Below are 27,231 nucleotides of genomic sequence, written 5' to 3' on the forward strand. Positions count from 1 at the left end.
TGTTCCCTCTCAGCACTTGGGGAGGGGGAAGGGTACCAGGAGCTGACTTTCCTGGTGCCCCAACCCTGGCGGCTCCTACTGCATCACCACAGCCTCTGGAGCTAATCGGGGTTTGTGGCGCATGCAATACCTTATATTACATTTGTACAGGTCCCGGCACCTTGCTGCCTTCCCTCGGCCCTGGGACATTAAATATCACCCCATGCAGCCGCCAGAAGTGATCCGGAGCTGCGGCACACAAATTCAGTTCATGCAGCGTATCGCCAGGAACACATTTAAAAAAATGGCACCTAGCACCTCTTGGTCCCTTTGATAATGGCTGCCGCAGCTTGAGGGGTAACCACTTAAGTGCCACGGCAGCCATTTTAGCCACCTGTGAAGAAGCATGGCCATGTTCCAGATATAAACATTTCACGTGATGGGAAATATGTTCTTGTAAGGTTTATAACATAAGAAGAGTGTGCATTTAAAAAAAAATGATCAATAAATATAGAGGATGCATTATTGAGGGCGTTCCTTGATGTGTGTGTGGAGAGGCCATTTCCATTGTGTAAAGTGGCACGGATAGGTATGCGGGAGTCTTCCTGCCATATCGGGGGGCATGCCATTAATAACTGTCCTCCATTTGCAGTGCACACAGGGCCTGATTCAGCGAGGAACGCAGTTGCTAATACGTACGCAATTGGCCGATTGTTGTGTGCTGTGCATGAAATGCAGTTCGCGTGCGCGAATTAGCTGTTGCGATTGGGACTGCGATCGCAGTGACTATGTAGACCCGTTGACAAGAAGTGCCGTTTGTGGGTGGTGACAGGGAGGGGTGGTCGGCCGAACGCAGGCGTGCCAGTGCGTCTGAACGCCGTTGCATGGGCGTGCATAAATTATCCACTGCGATACCATACGCAGCCTGAGGCCTGATAGTGTGCGTGAAAGTTAGCAACTTCTGAGTAAGGTCAGGGCTTGTGCAAGTGAGCGTGAGGCTGCGATGGTACTCGATTGTACCAATGTTTTTGCAGTCTTGCTAAACATTACGGATGTGTGTAAGGTAAGGTGGGCGTCCTTATGTTGTGCTGAGATTGCATTGCGATCGCAATAGATTAGCATACTATCGCAGCGAGATTGCGTGGGTAATCGCTATTGCATTCGCATCTGCGTTCCGTAGTGAATTAAGCCCACAGTCACCACATATGGGAAACATCTCAGAACGTCCAAACTGTAAGGAAGTTGGGATCATTCCCTGAACTCACTCAGGACTATGGGGCCTAAAAATTATGAAGTGCAGCGGCCCAGCGGAGACAATGTTTTGAACTGGCTGCCATTTTCATCGGCCGACACGAATGTACAGGGGTAGTTCAGTATTGCTCCAGTGCCAGGGCCACCGCCGCCAAGTGATCCCGAACGCCGCTAGCTAGCAGCAGTGACCGCCAATGCTGACAGGCAGTGTCATTGGGCATGCTTGAACTTCGATCACGCAGAGAGGGCTGGAGGAGGCGAGAGCGATCCGAATGGGGGGGTAAATTTGACTAATTACGTTAATAATGACGTTAGTTTCCACAGTTAAGATCCGAAAAGTTTTTTCGGAGTCTGGTGAGCGGACGGCGGCCACATCGGAGCGCTGACGGTCTGGTACATAGTACACAGGGAAACCAATGTTTGCGCCCGTGTAACGGACCGCTTCGCCATCATGAATAGGCCCCTTTGGGGGTTACACACCACCAAGGTGTATTACTGAGTCACAGTGCAGCCAGTCAGGGTCTCAGCCCACCAGGGGGGATTTATGGCCACTGTGGAACTAAAAGTCTCAGCAGACCCTGTCACTCTGGTCTGGGAAGGACACAATAAAGGAGGGGGAGGAGAGGGGGGGGGGGCAGATGTCTGTCAGCTCCCCGTCTCCCGTGGCAACCATCACAGCCGGTGACGTCAGCAGGACGCGCCGCCCCTTCCCTCAGACACCCCCCCGGGAGGCAGGAGACGGAGCGCTGCGGCCGGGAGAGGAGGACACAGCGGTGCCGGTCAGTATGTGAGGGGGGGGGGGGGAGTGGAGGGTCGTCGCGGGCGGGTGACGTCACACCGGGGACATGTTGGCGGCGCAGGCGGGTGACGCGGCGGGTGAGGGAGGAGTCACGTGACGGCGCCCGCTGCTGCTGCTGCTTTGTGAGGCGCATTGTGCTGCAGGTAAGAGGCGGTTGCGGTGGTCGGGGCCTTGCGGGGCGGGGGTGTCGTGTGTGGGCGCCGGGCTCCACGGGTTACTCACCGTCCGCCGGGCAGCACCGGGGCTCCGCCCACTGTCACCCGCGGAGGGGGTCACACCGGACTGGGGGGTGACCGGTGGTGGGGAGGGCGCACCCGGGGACGCTCTGGGGGAGGGGTTAGGGCGGGCTGCGGCCTAGTGATGGCGGCTTCCTCTCCCCGGTAGCGGACAAAGGAGAGCGGGCCGGCGTAGTTTGGCCGGGGGAGGGCGGGGGGATCCTGCACCGTGCCGCAGTCCCTCTATCCCCGCTGTGCGGCTGTGCCCAGGCATCATGTCACTGTACATAGGACCCCCATCTATAGTACATCACTGTGTACACAGGACCCCCATCTATAGTACATCACTGTGTACACGGGCTCCCCATCTATAGTACATCACTGTGTGCACGGGCTCCCCATCTATAGTACATCACTGTGTACACGGGCTCCCCATCTATAGTACATCACTGTGTACACGGGCTCCCCATCTATAGTACATCACTGTGTACACGGGCTCCCCATCTATAGTACATCACTGTGTACACGGGCTCCCCATCTATAGTACATCACTGTGTACACGGGCTCCCCATCTATAGTACATCACTCTGTACACGGGCTCCCCATCTATAGTACATCACTGTGTACACGGGCTCCCCATCTATAGTACATCACTGTGTACACGGGCTCCCCATCTATAGTACATCACTGTGTACACGGGCTCCCCATCTATAGTACATCACTGTGTACACGGGCTCCCCATCTATAGTACATCACTGTGTGCACGGGCTCCCCATCTATAGTACATCACTCTGTACACGGGCTCCCCATCTATAGTACATCACTGTGTACACGGGCTCCCCATCTATAGTACATCACTGTGTACACGGGCTCCCCATCTATAGTACATCACTGTGTACACGGGCTCCCCATCTATAGTACATCACTCTGTACACGGGCTCCCCATCTATAGTACATCACTGTGTACACGGGCTCCCCATCTATAGTACATCACTGTGTACACGGGCTCCCCATCTATAGTACATCACTGTGTACACGGGCTCCCCATCTATAGTACATCACTGTGTACACGGGCTCCCCATCTATAGTACATCACTGTGTGCACGGGCTCCCCATCTATAGTACATCACTGTGTGCACGGGCTCCCCATCTATAGTACATCACTGTGTGCACGGGCTCCCCATCTATAGTACATCACTGTGTGCACGGGCTCCCCATCTATAGTACATCACTGTGTGCACGGGCTCCCCATCTATAGTACATCACTGTGTACACGGGCTCCCCATCTATAGTACATCACTGTGTACACGGGCTCCCCATCTATAGTACATCACTGTGTACACGGGCTCCCCATCTATAGTACATCACTGTGTACACGGGCTCCCCATCTATAGTACATCACTGTGTACACGGGCTCCCCATCTATAGTACATCACTGTGTACACGGGCTCCCCATCTATAGTACATCACTGTGTACACGGGCTCCCCATCTATAGTACATCACTGTGTACACGGGCTCCCCATCTATAGTACATCACTGTGTACACGGGCTCCCCATCTATAGTACATCACTGTGTACACGGGCTCCCCATCTATAGTACATCACTGTGTACACGGGCTCCCCATCTATAGTACATCACTGTGTACACGGGCTCCCCATCTATAGTACATCACTGTGTACACGGGCTCCCCATCTATAGTACATCACTGTGTACACGGGACCCCCATCTATAGTACATCACTGTGTGCACGGGCTCCCCATCTATAGTACATCACTGTGTGCACGGGCTCCCCATCTATAGTACATCACTGTGTACACGGGCTCCCCATCTATAGTACATCACTGTGTACACGGGCTCCCCATCTATAGTACATCACTGTGTACACGGGACCCCCATCTATAGTACATCACTGTGTACACGGGCTCCCCATCTATAGTACATCACTGTGTACACGGGCTCCCCATCTATAGTACATCACTGTGTACACGGGCTCCCCATCTATAGTACATCACTGTGTACACGGGCTCCCCATCTATAGTACATCACTGTGTACACGGGCTCCCCATCTATAGTACATCACTGTGTACACGGGCTCCCCATCTATAGTACATCACTGTGTACACGGGCTCCCCATCTATAGTACATCACTGTGTACACGGGACCCCCATCTATAGTACATCACTGTGTACACGGGACCCCCATCTATAGTACATCACTGTGTGCACGGGCTCCCCATCTATAGTACATCACTGTGTGCACGGGCTCCCCATCTATAGTACATCACTGTGTACACAGGACCCCCATCTATAGTACATCACTGTGTACACGGGACCCCCATCTATAGTACATCACTGTGTACACGGGACCCCCATCTATAGTACATCACTGTGTACACGGGCTCCCCATCTATAGTACATCACTGTGTACACGGGCTCCCCATCTATAGTACATCACTGTGTACACGGGCTCCCCATCTATAGTACATCACTGTGTACACGGGCTCCCCATCTATAGTACATCACTGTGTACACGGGCTCCCCATCTATAGTACATCACTGTGTACACGGGCTCCCCATCTATAGTACATCACTGTGTACACAGGACCCCCATCTATAGTACATCACTGTGTACACAGGACCCCCATCTATAGTACATCACTGTGTACACAGGACCCCCATCTATAGTACATCACTGTGTACACGGGCTCCCCATCTATAGTACATCACTGTGTACACGGGCTCCCCATCTATAGTACATCACTGTGTACACGGGCTCCCCATCTATAGTACATCACTGTGTACACGGGCTCCCCATCTATAGTACATCACTGTGTACACGGGCTCCCCATCTATAGTACATCACTGTGTACACGGGCTCCCCATCTATAGTACATCACTGTGTACACGGGCTCCCCATCTATAGTACATCACTGTGTACACGGGACCCCCATCTATAGTACATCACTGTGTGCACGGGCTCCCCATCTATAGTACATCACTGTGTGCACGGGCTCCCCATCTATAGTACATCACTGTGTGCACGGGCTCCCCATCTATAGTACATCACTGTGTGCACGGGCTCCCCATCTATAGTACATCACTGTGTGCACGGGCTCCCCATCTATAGTACATCACTGTGTGCACGGGCTCCCCATCTATAGTACATCACTGTGTACACGGGCTCCCCATCTATAGTACATCACTGTGTACACGGGCTCCCCATCTATAGTACATCACTGTGTACACGGGCTCCCCATCTATAGTACATCACTGTGTACACGGGCTCCCCATCTATAGTACATCACTGTGTACACGGGCTCCCCATCTATAGTACATCACTGTGTACACGGGCTCCCCATCTATAGTACATCACTGTGTACACGGGCTCCCCATCTATAGTACATCACTGTGTACACGGGCTCCCCATCTATAGTACATCACTGTGTACACGGGCTCCCCATCTATAGTACATCACTGTGTACACGGGCTCCCCATCTATAGTACATCACTGTGTACACAGGACCCCCATCTATAGTACATCACTGTGTGCACGGGCTCCCCATCTATAGTACATCACTGTGTGCACGGGCTCCCCATCTATAGTACATCACTGTGTGCACGGGCTCCCCATCTATAGTACATCACTGTGTACACGGGCTCCCCATCTATAGTACATCACTGTGTACACGGGCTCCCCATCTATAGTACATCACTGTGTACACGGGCTCCCCATCTATAGTACATCACTGTGTACACGGGCTCCCCATCTATAGTACATCACTGTGTACACGGGCTCCCCATCTATAGTACATCACTGTGTACACGGGCTCCCCATCTATAGTACATCACTGTGTACACGGGCTCCCCATCTATAGTACATCACTGTGTACACGGGCTCCCCATCTATAGTACATCACTGTGTACACGGGCTCCCCATCTATAGTACATCACTGTGTACACGGGCTCCCCATCTATAGTACATCACTGTGTACACGGGCTCCCCATCTATAGTACATCACTGTGTACACGGCCTCCCCATCTATAGTACATCACTGTGTACACGGCCTCCCCATCTATAGTACATCACTGTGTACACGGCCTCCCCATCTATAGTACATCACTGTGCACACAGGACCCCCATCTATAGTACATCACTGTGTACACTGGCTCCCCATCTATAGTACATCACTGTGTACACGGGCTCCCCATCTATAGTACATCACTGTGTACACGGGCTCCCCATCTATAGTACATCACTGTGTACACGGCCTCCCCATCAATAGTACATCACTGTGTACACAGGACCCCCATCTATAGTACATCACTGTGTACACAGGACCCCCATCTATAGTACATCACTGTGTACACGGCCTCCCCATCAATAGTACATCACTGTGTACACAGGACCCCTATCTATAGTACATCACTGTGTACACAGGACCCCCATCTATAGTACATCACTGTGTACACGGCCTCCCCATCTATAGTACATCACTGTGTACACGGCCTCCCCATCTATAGTACATCACTGTGTACACGGCCTCCCCATCTATAGTACATCACTGTGTACACGACCTCCCCATCTATAGTACATCACTGTGTACACGACCTCCCCATCTATAGTACATCACTGTGTACACGACCTCCCCATCTATAGTACATCACTGTGTACACAGCCTCCCCATCTATAGTACATCACTGTGTACACGGCCTCCCCATCTATAGTACATCACTGTGTACACGGGCTCCCCATCTATAGTACATCACTGTGTACACGGGCTCCCCATCTATAGTACATCACTGTGTACACGGGCTCCCCATCTATAGTACATCACTGTGTACACGGGCTCCCCATCTATAGTACATCACTGTGTATAAGGTAGGACATGGTGTACAGGGTGGATGAGGGAAGGTAGGTAGGTGACCCCTACTATAGATGGGGGTCCTATGTACACAGTGATGTACTATAGATGGCGAGCCCATGTACAGTGATGTACTATAGATGGGGAGCCCATGTACAGTGATGTACTATAGATGGGGCTCCTGTGTACACAGTGATGTATTATAGATGGGGAGCCCATGTACACAGTGATGTACTATAAATGGGGCTCCTGTGTACACAGTGATGTACTATAAATGGGGCTCCTGTGTACACAGTGATGTACTATAAATGGGGCTCCTGTGTACACAGTGATGTACTATAAATGGGGCTCCTGTACTATAGATGGGGAGGCCATGTACATGGGCTCCCCATCTATGGTACATTACTGTGTACACAGGAGCCTCATCTATAGTACGTCACTATGTACACAGGCTCCCCATCTATAGTACGTCACTGTGTACATGGGCTCCCCATCTATAGTACGTCACTGTGTACATGGGCTCCCCATCTATGGTACATCACTGTGTACACGGGGTCCCCATCTATAGTACATCACTGTGTACACGGGGTCCCCATCTATAGTACATCACTGTGTACATGGGGTCCCCATCTATAGTACATCACTGTGTACACAGGGTCCCCATCTATAGTATATTAATGTATTCTTGGGGGCCAAATATATAGTTTAGTACATCACTGTACACATGGTATACACTATATACATATCACTGTATACATGCAGCCCCATCTACATCCTATTACTGTATACATAGGATTCCTAATCTACAGAGTATCACTGTTTGCATGGGTCCCCCAATCTGCTTGTACACATGGAGGACATCTACAGGTCATCACTGTATACATGGTACCCCCCCAATCTGCTCCCACTTACCATACATCACTGTATCCATGGTACCCCCCAATCTGCTCCCACTTACCATACATCACTCTATCCATGGTACCCCCCAATCTGCTCCCACTTACCATACATCACTCTATCCATGGTACCCCCCAATCTGCTCCCACTTACCATACATCACTCTATCCATGGTACCCCCCAATCTGCTCCCACTTACCATACGTCACTGTATCCATGGAAACTCTCGCACACGATCCGGCCCATGTACAGGACGTTACTATTACATGAGCCCCACCATTACATATTACTGTGCACATGAGGCCATACAATCTGTTATGTACAGAAGGGGCCCCTCTCCATAAGGAATTACTGCAGACAATGCACACCCCTAATCTGCTTTGTACACGGGCCAACATTTACAGGACGTCATTGTAGACATGAAACCTGCTCCCATCGTTTACATGAGTTACTGTATACCTAGTGTCCCCTCATCCACCCTGTACACCATGTCCTACCTTATACCATCTGGCCATAGCACACATGCACAACACTTTTGTATGCGGTGAGCAGTAAATATACACATTGGAGTTTTATGCTGTATATAATAGGATTATTATTCATGTCTTTCAGATGTAGCATGTTGTTGTGCTTATACACACTCATATACCTTTCTGTATTTACAGGGAGAATATGGTACTCTCATCTAATCTATATATGCATTACTTTACACATTGGGCAATAATTGTCCCTCCCCTACAGGGGAATTACTGTACACACTGAGCACGTCTCCCCTACAGTGTGACTATGTACACACGGAGCATTTCTCACCTACAGGGGGGATTACTGTACACACTGGGTATTTCTCACCTACAGGGGGATTACTGTACACACTGGGCATTTCTCACCTACAGGGGGGATTACTGTACACACTGGGTATTTCTCACCTACAGGGGGATTACTGTACACACTGGGCATTTCTCACCTACAGGGGGATTACTGTACACACTGGGCATTTCTCACCTACAGGGGGATTACTGTACACACTGGGCATTTCTCACCTACAGGGGGATTACTGTACACACTGGGCATTTCTCACCTACAGGGGGATTACTGTACACACTGGGCATTTCTCACCTACAGGGGGATTACTGTACACACTGGGCATTTCTCACCTACAGGGGGGATTACTGTACACACTGGGTATTTCTCACCTACAGGGGGATTACTGTACACACTGGGCATTTCTCACCTACAGGGGGATTACTGTACACACTGGGCATTTCTCACCTACAGGGGGATTACTGTACACACTGGGCATTTCTCACCTACAGGGGGGATTACTGTACACACTGGGCATTTCTCACCTACAGGGGGGATTACTGTACACACTGGGCATTTCTCACCTACAGGGGGATTACTGTACACACTGGGCATTTCTCACCTACAGGGGGGATTACTGTACACACTGGGTATTTCTCACCTACAGGGGGATTACTGTACACACTGGGCATTTCTCACCTACAGGGGGATTACTGTACACACTGGGCATTTCTCACCTACAGGGGGATTACTGTACACACTGGGCATTTCTCACCTACAGGGGGATTACTGTACACACTGGGCATTTCTCACCTACAGGGGGATTACTGTACACACTGGGCATTTCTCACCTACAGGGGGATTACTGTACACACTGGGCATTTCTCACCTACAGGGGGATTACTGTACACACTGGGCATTTCTCACCTACAGGGGGATTACTGTACACACTGGGCATTTCTCACCTACAGGGGGATTACTGTACACACTGGGCACTCCTTCCCTACAGGGGGATTACTGTACACACTGAGCACTCCTTCCCTACAGGGGGATTACTGTACACACTGGGCATTTCTCACCTACAGGGGGATTACTGTACACACTGGGCATTTCTCACCTACAGGGGGATTACTGTACACACTGGGCATTTCTCACCTACAGGGGGATTACTGTACACACTGGGCATTTCTCACCTACAGGGGGATTACTGTACACACTGGGCATTTCTCACCTACAGGGGGATTACTGTACACACTGGGCATTTCTCACCTACAGGGGGATTACTGTACACACTGGGCATTTCTCACCTACAGGGGGATTACTGTACACACTGAGCACTCCTTCCCTACAGGGGGATTGCTGTACACACTGAGCACTCCTTCCCTACAGGGGGATTGCTGTACACACTGAGCACTCCTTCCCTACAGGGGGATTGCTGTACACACTGAGCACTCCTTCCCTACAGGGGGATTGCTGTACACACTGAGCACTCCTTCCCTACAGGGGGATTGCTGTACACACTGAGCACTCCTTCCGTACAGGGGGATTGCTGTACACACTGAGCTCTCCTTCCCTACAGGGGGATTGCTGTACACACTGAGCACTCCTTCCCTACAGGGGGATTGCTGTACACACTGAGCACTCCTTCCCTACAGGGGGATTGCTGTACACACTGAGCACTCCTTCCCTACAGGGGGATTGCTGTACACACTGAGCACTCCTTCCCTACAGGGGGATTGCTGTACACACTGAGCACTCCTTCCCTACAGGGGGATTGCTGTACACACTGAGCACTCCTTCCCTACAGGGGGATTGCTGTACACACTGAGCACTCCTTCCCTACAGGGGGATTGCTGTACACACTGAGCACTCCTTCCCTACAGGGGGATTGCTGTACACACTGAGCACTCCTTCCCTACAGGGGGATTACTGTACACACTGAGCATTTCTCACCTACAGGGGGATTGCTGTACACACTGAGCACTCCTTCCCTACAGGGGGATTACTGTACACACTGAGCATTTCTCACCTACAGGGGGATTGCTGTACACACTGAGCATTTCTCACCTACAGGGGGATTGCTGTACACACTGAGCATTTCTCACCTACAGGGGGATTGCTGTACACACTGAGCACTCCTTCCCTACAGGGGGATTGCTGTACACACTGAGCACTCCTTCCCTACAGGGGGATTGTGTTAACATAGGTGTTTACATAGGGCGCTCCTCACCTACAGGGGGATTACTATAGACACGGGACGCACCTCACATATAGAGGGATTACTGTACACATGGGACACGCCTCACCTACAGGGGGATTACTGTAGACACGGGGCGCACCTCACATATAGAGGGATTACTGTACACATGGGACACGCCTCACCTACAGGGGGATTACTATAGACACGAGGCGCACCTCACATATAGAGGGATTACTGTACACATGGGGAACGCCTCACCTACAGCGGGATTACTATAGACACGGGGCGCACCTCACATATAGAGGGATTACTGTACACATGGGGGATGCCTCACCTACAGGGGGATTACTGTAGACACGGGGCGCACCTCACATATAGAGGGATTACTGTACACATGGGGGACGCCTCACCTACAGGGGGATTACTGTAGACACGGGGCGCACCTCACATATAGAGGGATTACTGTACACATGGGACACGCCTCACCTACAGGGGGATTACTATAGACCTCACATATAGAGGAATTACTGTACACATGGGACACGCCTCACCTACAGGGGGATTACTATAGACCTCACATATAGAGGAATTACTGTACACATGGGGCGCTCCTCACCTACAGGAGAATTACTATAGACCTCACATATAGAGGAATTACTGTACACATGGGGGACGCCTCACCTACAGGGGGATTACTATAGCCCTCACATATAGAGGAATTACTGTACACATGGGGCGCTCCTCACCTACAGGGGGATTACTATAGACCTCACATATAGAGGGATTACTGTACACATTGGGCGCTCCTCACCTACAGGGGGATTACTATAGACCTCACATATAGAGGGATTACTGTACACATGGGGCGCTCCTCACCTATAGGGGGATTACTATAGACCTCACATATAGAGGGATTACTGTACACATGGGGCGCTCATAACCTACAGGGGGATTACTATAGATCTCACATATAGAGGGATTACTGTACACACCGGGCACCGCGTAATTTTGCACCATATTACGCACAGACCTCTCCTTTTGTTGCCTTTGTGTGGGTTAAATCCGTTATTACACTTACACATTTTCTATTAACCAGCAAAGTTTTTTTGATGTCTGTTTCTAGTGTAGATGGTATATTATATGGACAGAAAATCTTCAGATCTGCCTATCTCAGGCATGATGCACTGGAATAGTTAGGAGGCACGATAGATCGTTTGTCACATTTGACAGTTTTTAACACCAAATTGTGCCCACGACTGCCGGGGGAGCGTTCAAGGGGAAATCGGACCCAATGTCGGATCGTGAGCACATCGCCAAGTGTGTAGGCACCTTAATGATCAGGCATGTCACCCCAATATCGATCATGTATTGGTCATGCGTCTCCTTTCAGCCGCTGTGAGACCAGCAGACATCTGTCGGCTTGGCCTGTGCCAAACAGTCTTCTCCACCGTGGCACCTACTTGTGTGGTTAATTGGGAATGTTTTCACGCAGCCTTCAGGCTGAGCACCAGATACGCCCTGCATGCAGCTAGCGTGTTCTTTGTGTGTGACTGGTACATGTAACCACTGGCTCACCCTTCTCTACCCGCCTGCCCCTGTGAGACATTACACAGAATGGCTTTGATTGGCGATGATTTGCAGCCACTTGTGTACAGGTCCAACTGTTCTATAAAGGTTTTGATGTATTCACGCAAATTCCTCAGCATTTTGTTACTGTGAGATTATTATTGTGTCCCACTAACATGGTGGTTGAAGTAATTTCTGCAATATTCATATATGATGTAAACATTCCATCTCTGATTTATACATTATGTGATAACTATCCTCTTGTGGTGTTCTCCACCAGATAAGGGCCCTGATAATCTGTTGTGATAATTTGATAAAGACTAGTGGAAAATGAGTTTGGCAAATGACCTCATAAGTCAGTTACAGTAATTGGGCCCTTTGTGATAAAGTTGAGTAAAAGTAATCTATCCATATTGGTCACCTAGGTGTAGGTAGGGATCGAATGTCTCAAAAGTTATTTTCTGTGCTAGTTTATTGTATTTTTGCTGTTTACGGTAAAACATGGGATTTGTGGTTCGATAATACAGTTGGATAATTATGTCAGGTTTAATTCTCCTCTCTAACTGGATAATGGGCATTTGTAGTGTGCTAGTTTTAGATGTTTACTTGCAAAAAGTTGTATGATTGTTGTGGTGCATACACACGGTCAGATTTTTCTTCAGATCTGAACGATAACGATTTTATAAAAACGTTCATATCTGAAGGAAAATCTGACGTGTGCAACGATGAACGATTCGCGTTACCGCTTGTCAGATAACAATATCTGACATCTGATATGTTTGCAGTCACTTTTGGACGATTTCCATTCATTTTAATAGTCAAAAATTGTTCAGTCGTTTGCAAATCGTTTACAAATCGTTCATCTGACATATCTGACCGCGTGTATGCACCATTAGGGTATGTTCATTAAGTGGCTGTTCTGCCTGCGCAATTCAAACAGTAATATTAACTGCAGAAAATGCCTGGTTTTGCATTTAACATTATTGAATCTCTAAATCCTGACCATTCTAATGGTGCATACACACGATCAGATTTTTCCTTCAGATATGAACGATAACGATTTAAAAATCGTTCAGTCGTTCATATCTGAAGGAAAATCGTTCATATCTGACATGCCTGAACGACGGACGATCAACGATGCGCGTTCCCGTTTGTCAGATAACGATATCTGACATCTGATGGGTTTGCAGTCAGACTTGGACGATTCCATTCATTTTAATGCAGTCAAAAATCGTTCAATCGTTCAAATCGTTCAAAACTTTGGTAAAATCGTTCAAATTGTTCAAATCGTTCAATCGTTCAGTCGTTCATCTGACAAATCTGACAAGTCTGACAAATCTGACCGTGTGTACGCTCCATAAGTGTATCCCTTAAGATGGCCATACACTATACCTACTTACGTCCAGCTAGTTGGTTGGAATGATCTGGTAAGGTATGGAGGAAAATGACAATCGACAATTTGCTCCCAAACCCCGGGAAATTGATACAAATTGTTTAAACAAAGTGTTTAAATCAAACCTTTAACCAACTTGTCTGATCGACCTTTTTTTGGGGGGGGAGCAAACTGCTGATTGTCGTTTGCTTCCATATCTTACTAGATTTTCATTCCAACCAGCCAGTTTGTTGGATGGTTGGATGAAAGTTGGTCTAGTGTATGACCGGCTTAAAGGTGGGTACACACCTGACAGCTATATCTGCAGATGATGGTCGTTCATACACCCTGAACGGCCATCATCTGCTTGTGCCGGCGGCGGGACCCAGTGGGTGGGTCGGGGGTGGGGGTCCCACCCCCTCCGCTGTGTGTGTGGGTCCCACCCCCTCCGCTGTGTGTGTGTACGGGCGGTCCACCAACCGCCCGTACACACCTGGCAATGGACAGATATGTCTGCAGCACAGCCAATGGGATATGTCGGTGAACAACGACGTTCACCGACATATCGCGGGTACACACTGGCCGACGTGCAGCAGATATATTGCCCGATCAATTGATCAGCCAATGTATCTGTCAGTGTGTACCCAGCATAGGACTATTATTATTATTTACACACTCCGTATAGTGTGTGAGGTCTGTTTGTACACCTGGTTCTCTAGATTGCATTAAAACAGTAGAGGTGATGTTATATTGCCTTTACTTATGTGCTATTGTAGGCTGCATGAGTAAACAAAGGCAATTTGTGAGGGCTATAGATACCTTAAACTCTTGCCATTACTGGGGGCTCCAGACCCCATGGATTTTGTTTCTCAGACATGTTAGTTGTAATGAAACAATCTGCACATACAGTATGCAGCTTATTGTGCCGTTGCCTGTGTTAGTTATACAGGCAGTTACTGGGGGGGGAGGTAGTCGTCTGAGATTGAGGTCAGGCTGGGTGGGGAGGCAGCTGCTTGTTTTGGAGGAGAAATTGGATCTGAGCGGCAGTGAGGAGAAGGACTTTTTCCGTTTAAACATATGTGAACAGTCACTTGTGAAACGTGCTCATATTTCGGGCATACGAGGAGGGCTAGCTTATTGCCTATTTGAGGAGCTCTACGATTCCCCAGTGAAATGTATTCTTACCCCAGCAGCACGAAACTCTGCTTATATATGTATATTTTCCTTTGCTCAGGAAATTAGTGAATGAGGTGCACTTTGCAGGGCAGAGGGTAAAGGGGCTGGAAAGGGAGATGGTCTAAATCATTTGTTCTTTAGGAGAAAAATCAGATCCCGTTTGAATTGTGAGAGTAATGCTTCCTGTGCAGCGGAAGAGTCCGGCTTCCAGATTCAGCTGAAGGTTTTCACTCCTGTGGTTAGTGCGGGTCAGCCTCGTACAGCAGTGCTGCATTGAGTGCTCGTACAGCAGTGCTGCATTGTGTATGCCAGCTTCCTTTGTCTTGCTATTTCCTTACTTTTGTTGTATAATTTTTACTGTGTCCTGTATAACGACAGCTATGCTCTTCCATGAACTCTTAGCATTGTGGTTTAACCATTGCCATTTTCACGTGTTTGTCCTCTGTTGGGTCAGTTCCCTTTAACACTCAGTGTGCGACCATTGCAACACTGCACCCAGTTAGGTCGCTTTGAATACAATTCGCCACAGATCGCGGAATGTATTGGCCTGTACAGACCACACAACCGCTGCAGCATCCAAATGAAAGCTAGCGAATGGTAAATCCATTTGGTTGCATCTGGAATTGCATGTGGCCCTTGTCTGGCTGTGCTAATTGTGTTTGGTCTGGTCCAGTTGTTTGGCCCAAGCTCCATGCAGACGGGTTCTGTAGACTTGGCCACTCTGCCCGCCTGTTGGCTAGGTCATATAAGCTAGATATAAAAACGTTGTTTAGTCATGTCTGAATCCATCTTTTTCTTTTTTCCACACGTAATCAGACCTCATATGCAAATATGCTCAGTATTTGTTTGGATGTGTAATGTTTCCTCTGTCAGGCAGACGGTTGGTTTTATATCTTTTCTATAAGCCTTGTGTACGTCACTTTTTTACATTGTGTCTGTAGGCAAAGTGCGTTATCACTGCTTGGTAACAATATATAAACGAATGCTTGTGGGCTTGTAAATCATTTGTGCAAAATGTAACCACTTCAAGCGCATAAAGTAGACTTTGGCTAACAATGTTTTACTTTAAGCTGCTTCCATGTTTATTATAACCTATGACATAAGCTGCTTACACACACAACGATTTAGTAAATGAACGATTTTAGTAAACTATTTTCGTTAATTTTTTCAAGGGAAAAATGAACGGAAATAGTTTACTAAAATCGTTCATTTACTAAATGTAATGAACGATTTTTTTGAACTACAAACGATTTTTGCATATTCCCTTAATGAAAATCGTTGAGTTGGTCAGTCTGACTGAACTACAAACGTGAACGCGCATGAACGATAATTGTTCATCGTTTTAACTCAGAAACTGATTTTTTTCAATGATAAACGATATCGTTAACGATAATCGTTCAAAAAATCGTGTGTGTATGCACCTTTAGTATGAGCGACTTTATATTCTGATGCCGGTTACGTGAGGAATGGGCAGCAAACATGTATTTAGAAAATAAGATTCTGATGGAATTTCTTGGCACACGGTTTCATATTGGGAACGGGGAATTCGGTCTCGGATCTATCGGTGACACAAAGCGATTATACCCTGAGAGGATACACTGGGACTTTCTCATAGAGCTGGTTCTATGCCCTCTCGTAATGGCACATCATGTTTGCCATATATTTCAGGGCCGGAGAATATACATTTGCAAGTGTAGGAAGTTAGAGAGTTTTTATAGGTGTTTAAACGCTTAATGAAGGCTGAGTATAGAATGTGTAAGTGCCTCTGACTCTGTCATCCTGTCTGCACATAAATGGCTTTTGCTGGTAAAATCTATGCTATAGTCTAAACGGGAAATTGCCAACATAGCAATATTGAGTCGTTGATATGGTCTTTATATAACGTATAATGTGTGTCCCTCTAATTACCTTCATTCTGCCTGTGTTTCACTAGACTGGACAAGACCTACAGGCCAGTATTGGATTTTGTGTCAGCCTAATGTCCTCTTAATGCTGCAGATGTCAGACACTGATATACAAAGCTGGATTGTCCGAGGGCGTTTGTGATAATGTTTCGGCCAATCGAAACGTCTGTCCTGTTGCTGATATATTAGAAGCCATTCTGACGCCCAATTTGGTCTTTTTGTAAGCGGAATTTTTCGTTGCCTGTGAAACTCCGTGCCTAATAGGAGTCTCATCTGATTGGAGTGGATGTGGCTGACTAGGTCGTACAAGAAATCATTTAATTCCACCCGTAGGCTGCCTGCTTCGGGTGCCCTGTGTGTAGCTGGATCTGTGTTCTCTAACACATACACACAGCTATAATCAATGGAGCTGCCGTCTGCATCAGCACTGAGCAGCCTGTGGCTCTGACTACTGGTTTCAGGATGCCTTTGCTGGTGGGGACTGTTGTGGGGTCACCGGTTACCTAATGTGTAGTCTGTGGACGGCTACAGTACATGGCTGTGTAATGACCGTGTTAACCCCGGCAGTGCTGTCTGATAGCTGCATTTTGTGCCTGCATATGATATGTTCTGTTATCAAATGCAAACTTGAAAGGAGAAAGTTTTGTCGTTCTATGTCGCACAATTGTCAAACGTTATATAAGTTTAAAACCTGACTTTTATTCGATCTCTGTTTAAAAATAGAACAGACAAAGGATTAAGTCAAAGTTGTGTAATGATTTTGAAAAGTGCAAATACAATCACAAAAAGAAAATGATTTTTCGCTGTGCGCTATTTAAAGAAATGTTAAATCCATGTTTATTCTGATCTTATTATCTAGTCTTGTATGTTGTGTTACAATGGAGGTGCCAAATTACAACCCAATCTAACATGTTGCTTAAGGAGAGTATCCACTTAGCGATTTAACCAAGCGATTGCGCGATAACGACCTCGTTATCGTGCAATCGCTTGCAAATCGGCCATGTTTTGGTCGGAAACGACTGGCGATGCGCGTGTCCGCTGGTCGTTTCCAACATCTATCATCGCCATGTACATGCTGTTCAACCTGACGATCCCATCAGGTTCAGCATGTGCGGGGATGATGGAGTCCCTACACTGAACGGCTGAACGTATATGTGTCAGTGTAGGCAAATCGCAGACATGGAAACGAGAGTATGATTACAATGTCGTCATCGTGCTGTCGTTCCCATGTCTACTAGTGGATACGCGGCTTTAGATAACAGGAGAAAGGGAGACGGCAAAACATAACCTTTCTAGATATTTACCGATGTAATATAAATGGCCGGGGTGGCTCTGTCACTGGGTTATTATATTATCCAATGCTGGAGATACATTTTACACATCTTATGAGATCAAATTGTCTACAGTTGGAATTAAAATTAAAATAAAAGTGCGCACAGCGGGAACGTGTTTCTTTTTGTGAATTTATTTGCACTTTTCAAAATCATTTCACCTTTTTCAACTTAATCCTTTTGTCTTTTCTAATTTGAACCAATATTTTGCTGTTTTTTTTTGTCTAATAGGACATTTTAACAAAGACGGAATAAAGGTCATGTTTTAAACTTGTATAAAAATGTTCTCATGTGCGCCAAAGAGCGACACAACCTTTTTTTCTCTTTTCAAGTTTGTAGTTGTGATTTTTATTTTTTTGTCATTTGGCGGCAACCTCCGATTGTGATGTAACTTTGGACATAATTAATACGGGGGATCTTCATAATAATCATATACTGATGTGTGCGGATGCATCCATTCCCTTGTGCTAACTATTATGAAATGCATCCGTGCTGCCTTCTGAGTGTGTGTATTGTGGGAAGCCATTGGGCTGGCTATAATTAGCACATACATAAGCTCGGTTCCAGGAAAGCCGGACACCGTGATACCCTCAGGGTAGGCGATGTTATCTGTTTGGAATATTCCTTTGCACCTAAGGGAAAATATATAGTTATTTTCTTTATCCCTGTGCTAAAAGCGTTGGTGATAAATGTTCCGCAAACCTACTTGTGGATGTCTAAGAATGTGCGTACCTTTATTTTAGGTGGATTACTTTGCTATATGGGCAGTTACAGTTTTCACGGCAGTTTTCTGCATTGCTCACAACCTCCCTGCGCAATGTATGGAATCTCTGAGCTGTCAGCTGTGAGCTACTACTGACCCCTGTCGCCATAACTGGTTACGCGATGGCTGAGCAGTATGCATGGATCCAAGCAATGCCCGTGCGCACAGGCTTTCTGCCTACGACACCCATCCCCAGGACTCCCCATAAATAATCTCATACGTGTTGCATCGCATTAGTTGGCATAATGCAGTGATATGAGGGGGGGGGGGGCACAGGGACGGTCGTATATAGAGACTATCCTCTGCAGGGGATCCAGCTTGCCCACGTGGCCAAGATGGCGGCACTGACACTGAAGGGATTAATCTTTGTGCTGCGGCACCATCTTTAAAGGGACCAACCGGCACTAGGCGCCATTTTCAAACCAGAATGCCGGCGCTAGGCATGAAAATAAACTGTATAATACATGCGTTGCATGCCCCTGGCTAACTTCGGTGACTGCAGCGATGCAGAGGTTAATGGAAACAAAGGGCCGCTGCAGCCGGGTCAATTGTCTTGGGCTGCAGGGCAATGAGTGTGCCGCAGCTGAACCAGGGGAGTGTAAATGAACAGGGCTTAGGCCCAGGCTGCTGGGACTGAGTGCTGGGGGCCAGGAGCTTAGCTCCCAGCACTGCAGAGCTGAGTTGATAAAGCCCAGTGCTGAGCACAGGGCACAGTATATAAAGAGATATATATGTGTACAAAACTGTAATAATGTGTTTTAAAATGTATGTACAGCACTGAGCTGGGAAAGCCGGTCCCAAGCTGCAGTTCTGCGGTGCTTAAAGCCTGTTGCTGGGCACAGGAGCAGTGTGTTTAAACATTACATTTAAGCCTTTTTAAATTAAATATATAAAGGTAAAATGCTCTTACCCGTCACTGGTGGTCTAGGGGGAATTGGAGCTCTCCATAGGCTGCTGGTTACTCCAGTCCTTATCCCAGGGAACCGGAATAACTTGTCCTGCAGCCTCGTGACTCAATTGATTATTCCCCCCTTCGCACCCGACGGAGCTATTCTATTGTTGCTCCTGTCGGGTGCGATCAGCTGCTAGCGCTCAATTTCAGCTCGCAGCCCCAGAGGGGTGCGGGCTGAAATCGTCGAAAAGTGTTCTGTTTGGGCGCCCAAACTGCACTTTTCGCGATCGCGCCCAGCACTTTGGTCGGGGTTAGCCGTTTTACGCGGCTAAACCCGACCACTTTGGGTGCGATCAGCATGAAACGCTGGCACAATTGAATAGCGGCCCGCGATCTCCTGTCACTTTAGACTGGAGATGCGGGCCGCGAAATCAATTGAATTCCGCCCAAAGTGCTATGAGGAGATGCAGGAAGAGCTGGCCAGCACAGCCAGCTAATTGTTTTCTTGGCTATCCAAAGAGCTCACACTCGTTAGCCAGGAAACTGCTGCCTGGGGGAGCTTTTCTCCCTGCCTCTTGAGACCAAATTCAACCGGCGAGGATAAGGTCCCCTAGTAGAATCCTGAAAGTCAAGTCTTGGAGGTCACCCCCACTCCAGACTTGCTGGTACCTGGGCATCGGTTAACTGTCCAGGTGATCTCTGGAGTGGCCACTGTCCATTGCGGACAATGTTGATTGGTTAAGGGACCTGGGACAAGCCTAGCCCCTGTGGTAATGTGTGTTAGATTTGTACAAAAGAGGACCTGCGTACTTTGCATATATAACCTCTGAACATCAAGGATGGTACTTCTGTAATAACTTGTATGCTACAAATTGTCCCAAGCATCTTCCACAAGGAAATTAGTCTTTTTAAAGGCTTATGCCCAATAAACCTCTTGCCCTAAGACACCTGCATCTGACTGTATCCTGTGACCACCAGAAAAGCGCAAAACGTTCTCTGGCTTTTCTGGATTAAGCCCGGTGTCTCCAACCTCAAGCCCTCTGCCAGCTACCCGTGCAGACTGGTCCATGGGATCAGTGGGGATTAGCTAGTGCTACCCAGGACGTGTTGCAGCAGCGTATCCACACACATACTCAGAAGTAGGCGGTTCCAGGTGCCGGTGGTAGGAGCCTGAGAGAAGTTCTTCTAAGTGCCAGTGTAGAAGCTTGGGTGGAACAAGCAGTGCCAGGGTAGGAGCCTGGTGGTGGCAGGGAGTTATCTACCCACTAAGTGGCTGGAGTCAGTAACGGGCAGTTTCTGACGATGAGGGAATATTAGGAGAGGTGAAGTGAGCACACTCGGGTTACTCAGGGAAGAGTAACCACCATCTATTCTTTCAGTGACGACAATCTGTGATCGCCTGGCGGAGTGTGGTCATCCGGTTTACACTCAGAATATCAGGTTTTTGAAATAAGTAAATATAGCTGGCAGTACGTTTTTCATTGTTGCCTGATGAATGGCTGTTTTGTACAAAAGAACAGACTTGTATTTCTCTGAATATTTCCTTATGTGATGTGAGAGCTGCCATATTGCCTGCACAGCTACCCACAGCCACTGCTCCAGCAATGCGCTTGGTGCCCAGTACAACGTGGAGTGTACTCTTGCTTAATACCGGATTGTGGTATAATCAGCACATACACATCTGACACTGCTACTGTCTTTTCTTCGGCGAAGCTTTAGGTTAATTAGATCTCTTCACTGAAACTTTAGATTTATTAAGACCTGTCTCTTTGAAGCTTTAGGTTAATTAGGACCTGTCTCTTCGGTAAAGCTTTATGTTGAAGTGTAGCGGTCTCTTTAGCGGCGAGCCCCCGTGCTGATGTGTCCTGATCTCCTAGCGAATTGATGTGCATTGAGGCCCCCTCCGCAGTTGTGTACACGTCAGGCAAGGCTTTTAAATCCACTTATGTTTCTGTAGATAATGGCTATTTGTGCTTCTGTCTTGTTCATTGCTGGTATGTTCCAGTCTCCAGTATATAATACAGGGCTTGACAAATTGTACTAAAATCTAGGAGCCAGGATGAAATTGTAGGAGCCAGACCACTGCCCCCCCAAAAAAAATTACAGGAGTGAGTAATGAGCACAGCTCTGTGTGTTATACACACTATACTAGTCCACAAACTGGTCAGAGTTGAATGGATACAGTAACACGGAGGCCCCCTCCCTGCTCCTCTGCACAGCTCCCCTGCTCCACCCTCCAGTAATAACAGACCACTTTTCACATAAAATAATGGTGCCAGAAAGTACAACAAAACCACCCTCCTCTCGTGGTCACACCACTATCGCTCTAAAGCCGGGACACGTACAGGAGGATCAGCGTAGACTGGGACATACAGCAGGGATCAGAGCAGGCCAGGATGGAGAGGAGTCCTCAGTGCAAGCTGGGACGGACACAGGCACAGCAGTCACCGCAGGCGACACTCAGCACATGCACTCACTGCAATACTATAGGCATGAATCTCCACCGGAGCTGATGAGGATCTGCTTCCTCCCTCACTGCAAAATCTGGTAGCCAGGGAGCAAAATCTGGTAGCCATGGCGACCTGGCCCCCGGGATTTGTCGAACCCTGATATAATAGATCATTTGCTGGAAGACTGATCCTTTCATAGACCTGATAGAGCATGGTGCCATGGTATCAAGTGTATAGGTTGTCCTGTGCTTTGGTCGACAGCCCAGCTGGCGGTGCGCAGTGGGTGGAGCTGTCGGTGCGCAGTGGGTGCTGCTCAGCTAATTTCTCAGTTTTCCCTGTGATTAGTGCACATCATGCTTTTACAGGTTGTGTCTTTGAGGCCACTGTGCCCTTTGTTACTCTATGGGCTCGATCCAATTAGGAGCGAGTTTTTCATGAAACTCGCATGTATCGCACGAAAGCGCACCTGAGAAATGCGGGCTTCAATTATAAGCGAGGTGCGTGATTTTTTTGCAAAATGCAAACCTGGGAGAAGAGCATGAACAAGTGGGGAACCATCCTGGACCCCAAAAAAGTGACAACTGAGATAGTCGGATCATATAGGTGGTTGTAATGAAAGTACTGGAGGCTCTTACAAGGTGTCATATGGCTGATTTTTGTGCTTTGTATTTATGGTTGAAAAATGATAGCAAGCCAGTGTTTATCCAGTGTTCATCATACGTCTTTCCAGCACTTTGTGGTACAGAAAAACCTCTGCGTATTACGCTTCAACTGTATTTATACAAGTTTGTAAAAAGTTGGAATAATACATTTAGCTCTCATCTGCAAGTTCAAATATCCCTCTCCCATCAATACATCACCTTCACGTACCCGTCCCACGTCGTTTTCACCTTCACGTACCCGTCCCACGTCGTTTTCACCTTCACGTACCCGTCCCACGCCGTTTTCACCTTCACGTACCCGTCCCACGCCGTTTTCACCTTCACGTACCCGTCCCACGCCGTTTTCACCTTCACGTACCCGTCCCACGCCGTTTTCACCTTCACGTACCCGTCCCACGCCGTTTTCACCTTCACGTACCCGTCCCACGCCGTTTTCACCTTCACGTACCCGTCCCACGCCGTTTTCACCTTCACGTACCCGTCCCACGCCGTTTTCACCTTCACGTACCCGTCCCACGCCGTTTTCACCTTCACGTACCCGTCCCACGCCGTTTTCACCTTCACGTACCCGTCCCACGCCGTTTTCACCTTCACGTACCCGTCCCACGCCGTTTTCACGTACCCGTCCCACGCCGTTTTCACCTTCACGTACCCGTCCCACGCCGTTTTCACCTTCACGTACGCGTCCCACGCCGTTTTCACCTTCACGTACCCGTCCCACGCCGTTTTCACCTTCACGTACCCGTCCCACGTTCACCTCCACGTACCCGTCCCACCCATCATTTGAGCTTTTTAGAGAAATTCACTTGACAACTGACATGTCTTTATTGGCCAAATTATACTATTTAAGGTTAAACCCCCCCCCAAAGCATATGATTATTCATTGAGGGGGGAGATACAGGAATAAAGATTCTCCCTAACTTTTCACATACTCGTGCGTATACATAAACACGAATTTCCTCTAAAATATATTAGGGTTTGGAATTGGATTGCAGTGTGAGTTTGTTGTGAGAAGCCCTCGCAGGACCCAACTTGTACCTAATTGGACTGGCCCATGTGTGTGCAGCTAACAGGGAAAAGTGTGGAAACAAATAATCCCCCCCCACCCCCCCGGCCCCCGAAGTACAATTTAGCGTTAACTCTGGGTTTGGCATGTTGAACCAGGCATGTTGAAGGGCTGGGTGCATTCTGCCCTTTTGAAATCATGCAGAACGTGGCGACCTGCTAAAACAGCCTGGCAGGAACGCTACATTTGGTCTAGAAGTGTGGACCGTGCGCTTCTTAATTATTGCAGTTCAGAAGTCTCCCTCCATTATGTGCATAAGATAGAAGAAATCGCAGGGGTGGAATTGGGGGTGTTCTGAGAACTGTGTTTTCTCTATTGTCAGCTTCACTGCACATAGTCGTAATGCTGAGCAAGTTTACCCCGCTTCCTTCGTCGCCTACTAATAAACGACCATGTTTGCAGCAGTATCCGGTGGAGAACATCGTTCCCATTAACTTTTAATAGTCAGACTATCGGCAAAGTGCTGCTCTGTGTTGTAGATTGTCATTCAGTTTTGTCATTTACTTGTATTTTTGGTTTTATTTCTAGAAGGGTTTGTCTCAGGGATTCAGCTTTATTTGTAATTAGAAAACAAAGTAATATTAGCACGTGAGGAAGGGAACCTGAAGAGAAGCATTAAGGGGGAGTGGAATAGTTTTTTGTGTCCACCGATCTCCCATGTAAAGTGACAGGAGATCGGAGCGCAATATTCAAATGTTTTGTGCGTTCGTAACTTTACGTACATGTCGTGCCCAAAAGCCTAGAGTCCTGGTGAGGGTTCGCAAACTACCACTTGGGTGCCCAAATCACTGACACTCTGCGCATTTCTGCTCTCCATCTAAGGAGGCTGCAAGCGGAAATGTGCGTCCGCGGCTCTCGCATCTCAAATGGAGCAACAATTAAAGCCGTGTTTAAAGCCATTTGAATCCTGAACCCACCCCACACTCCCTTCTCCAGTAGTCCTAATTTGACTTTGCTAGCAAAGGCATGTAAACTGGTTGGGACCTAGTGTGGCCAGTGGTGCCCCATACCCACTTCCCTACGTGGCCGATCACAGCAGCAGTTTATGGATGCTGCCTGCTCATACACGTGCGTTCACTGCAAGTGGACACAAGAATGAGAATTGCGCCTGAATGCTTCAACACCGCATGTCAAGCGCGGTCACTTGCGTTTTCTGAGTGGCAATGGGTAACCACTCTTAAAGCGTATTCCATTGCGATTTACACAGACAGGAAAACCTCTAACTATATTAGTAAATGCTAGAACTAAATAAGGAAAAAAGGAAACCAATAGCAGTGCTCTATTGGGTTGAAGAACAGCACCGTGTATCAATGAGTTAAAAAATTATTTAACGTGTATATATATATAAACAAGTAAAATGATACGTTAGCTCTAAGTGCTTGCTTTAAAACATGTATACAATGTATAAACCGAAGAGTCAAAAAGTATATGAAATAATCAATATTCACACATTAATACATTGTATCAGCTGGTTGGTAAAGACCCTTTTATTAGGGTTCACAATAAACTTCTCTTGGTATTGGTTCTTTTGTTGTTATAGCTCAAATAATGTGTAATAAACTCCACAGAACGTTGAAATCTTTTAACTAATTAGCCGCGTACGGCTGACTAGGTTACTTGATGTTGTTAGTAAGTAGTGGTGTAAATGAATCGGTCACCAAACAGTATTATAGCAAGCCCCAAGAGAAAGCCGTTAATTGCCAGGATCCACCCTACTCACACTGCTTGTAAATAGAAGGAGCAGAGATAAATGTCCTAATCGGTGTCTCTTCTATAATTGCTAGGTTACCGGTACACAACAGATTTCCTATAACTCTGCACTCTTATGCGGGGACATAATGTCACTCACCCGATACTTAAATATCCGAACAGAGGAGATGTACAGGAAATAAATTGGACTTGAGCACTAGCAGTGCTAGATTCTCGGGGCTCACAGGCCGCAAGTATTAAACAGCAGAAGCCGTTTCCCCGTCTCCTGTATAGCTTCACACTGGTCCCGGGGTGTATGCCTCGCCATAGGAGGTGTGAGGAGAAAGTCTTTGGTGGCGCTGAAATAGGAGATTGCTTGTAGCAGAACAGCGATCACCGTGTTTGGGTTTCCAATGCGGCTAATCCCCGGCTGTAGTCAGCAAAGCGTAATGTGCAAATCAGCTGCTTCTAAAGAGGAAGGTATAAAGTCTCTCCCTGACTCCTTTCTTCCCCGGCTGATACAATGTATTAATGTGTGAATATTGATTATTTCATATACTTTTTGATTCTTAGGTTTATACATTGTATACATGTTTTAAAGCAAGCACTTGGAGATAACACGGGTATTATTTTACTTGTTTATATATACATAAAATAATTGATACACGGTGCTGTTCTTCAACACAATAGAGCGCAGTTATTGGTCTCTTTTTTTTTTTTCCTTTGTGTGTGTATTGGTTTGCAACCATTATTTTAACTACTGCTAAGCAATATATTACCAGTTCATTGATAAACACAGTATTATTTGATCTTTATATTTAATTGCGATCCTTTCCAGCGCCTAAGACTTGATTGATTTTTTTTTATTCTTTAGAACGAAATAAGTGCTGGTAATTATACCATTATTTTCTTTTCTCTTACAGATTTTCTATTTTGTACATACATTGTTTTGTATATACTGTATATGATGACTTCGGTGGGAAATGAACGTACCCGGGGTACTCGGGAAAAAACACAGATTCCAACTCCACAGGCACAACCACAGAAACAGGTACAGGTAGGTACTGGAGGCACCAGCAACCCCCCGCCACAGTAAGTTATGATTCAATCTGTCCATCAAACTGTCAGTCTGTCCCATCGCTTTGCTGGCATCGGATGTAGTTGTTCCTGTGCGTTTCGGCTGAAAACCTTATTCTGGGATCGGGTAGCAGAAATGGGGTGGTTAGAATATAATAACCTTAGTTTGTTAGGGGTGTTCGGTGGCCCCTCTAGTGCCTGGTCATAAATTGGGTTGAATGAAAAAGAATTGTTTCCCAATATCTTGAGGCTTTTTACCTAACTCGCAAAGCACAAAC

The 27,231-nt window shown here is 47.4% G+C and overlaps 1 protein-coding gene across 6 annotated transcripts in view; it reads left to right on the top strand.

The window, feature by feature from the left end:
• The first annotated feature begins 1,920 nt into the window (after nucleotides 1-1,920).
• Nucleotides 1,921-27,231, top strand: part of UBAP2 (ubiquitin associated protein 2) — a 95,482-nt gene continuing 70,171 nt past the window's right edge. For 4 of the 6 annotated variants that reach the window (XM_088442399.1, XM_088442402.1, XM_088442401.1 and 1 more), the window contains exons 1-2: nucleotides 2,073-2,172; nucleotides 26,800-26,933. In XM_088442399.1, the coding sequence (XP_088298525.1) occupies nucleotides 26,841-26,933 (93 nt within the window). In that variant the 5' untranslated portion in view covers nucleotides 2,073-2,172; nucleotides 26,800-26,840. Of the gene's footprint in view, nucleotides 2,010-2,072; nucleotides 2,173-26,799; nucleotides 26,934-27,231 lie in introns of those variants that run through there. The other 2 variants (XM_088442405.1, XM_088442400.1) reach the window with 2 other exon arrangements.

The sequence above is a fragment of the Taudactylus pleione genome, unplaced genomic scaffold, assembly GCF_031769625.1.
Source record: "Taudactylus pleione unplaced genomic scaffold, aTauple2 ptg000311l, whole genome shotgun sequence".
Lineage (NCBI taxonomy): Eukaryota > Metazoa > Chordata > Amphibia > Anura > Myobatrachidae > Taudactylus > Taudactylus pleione.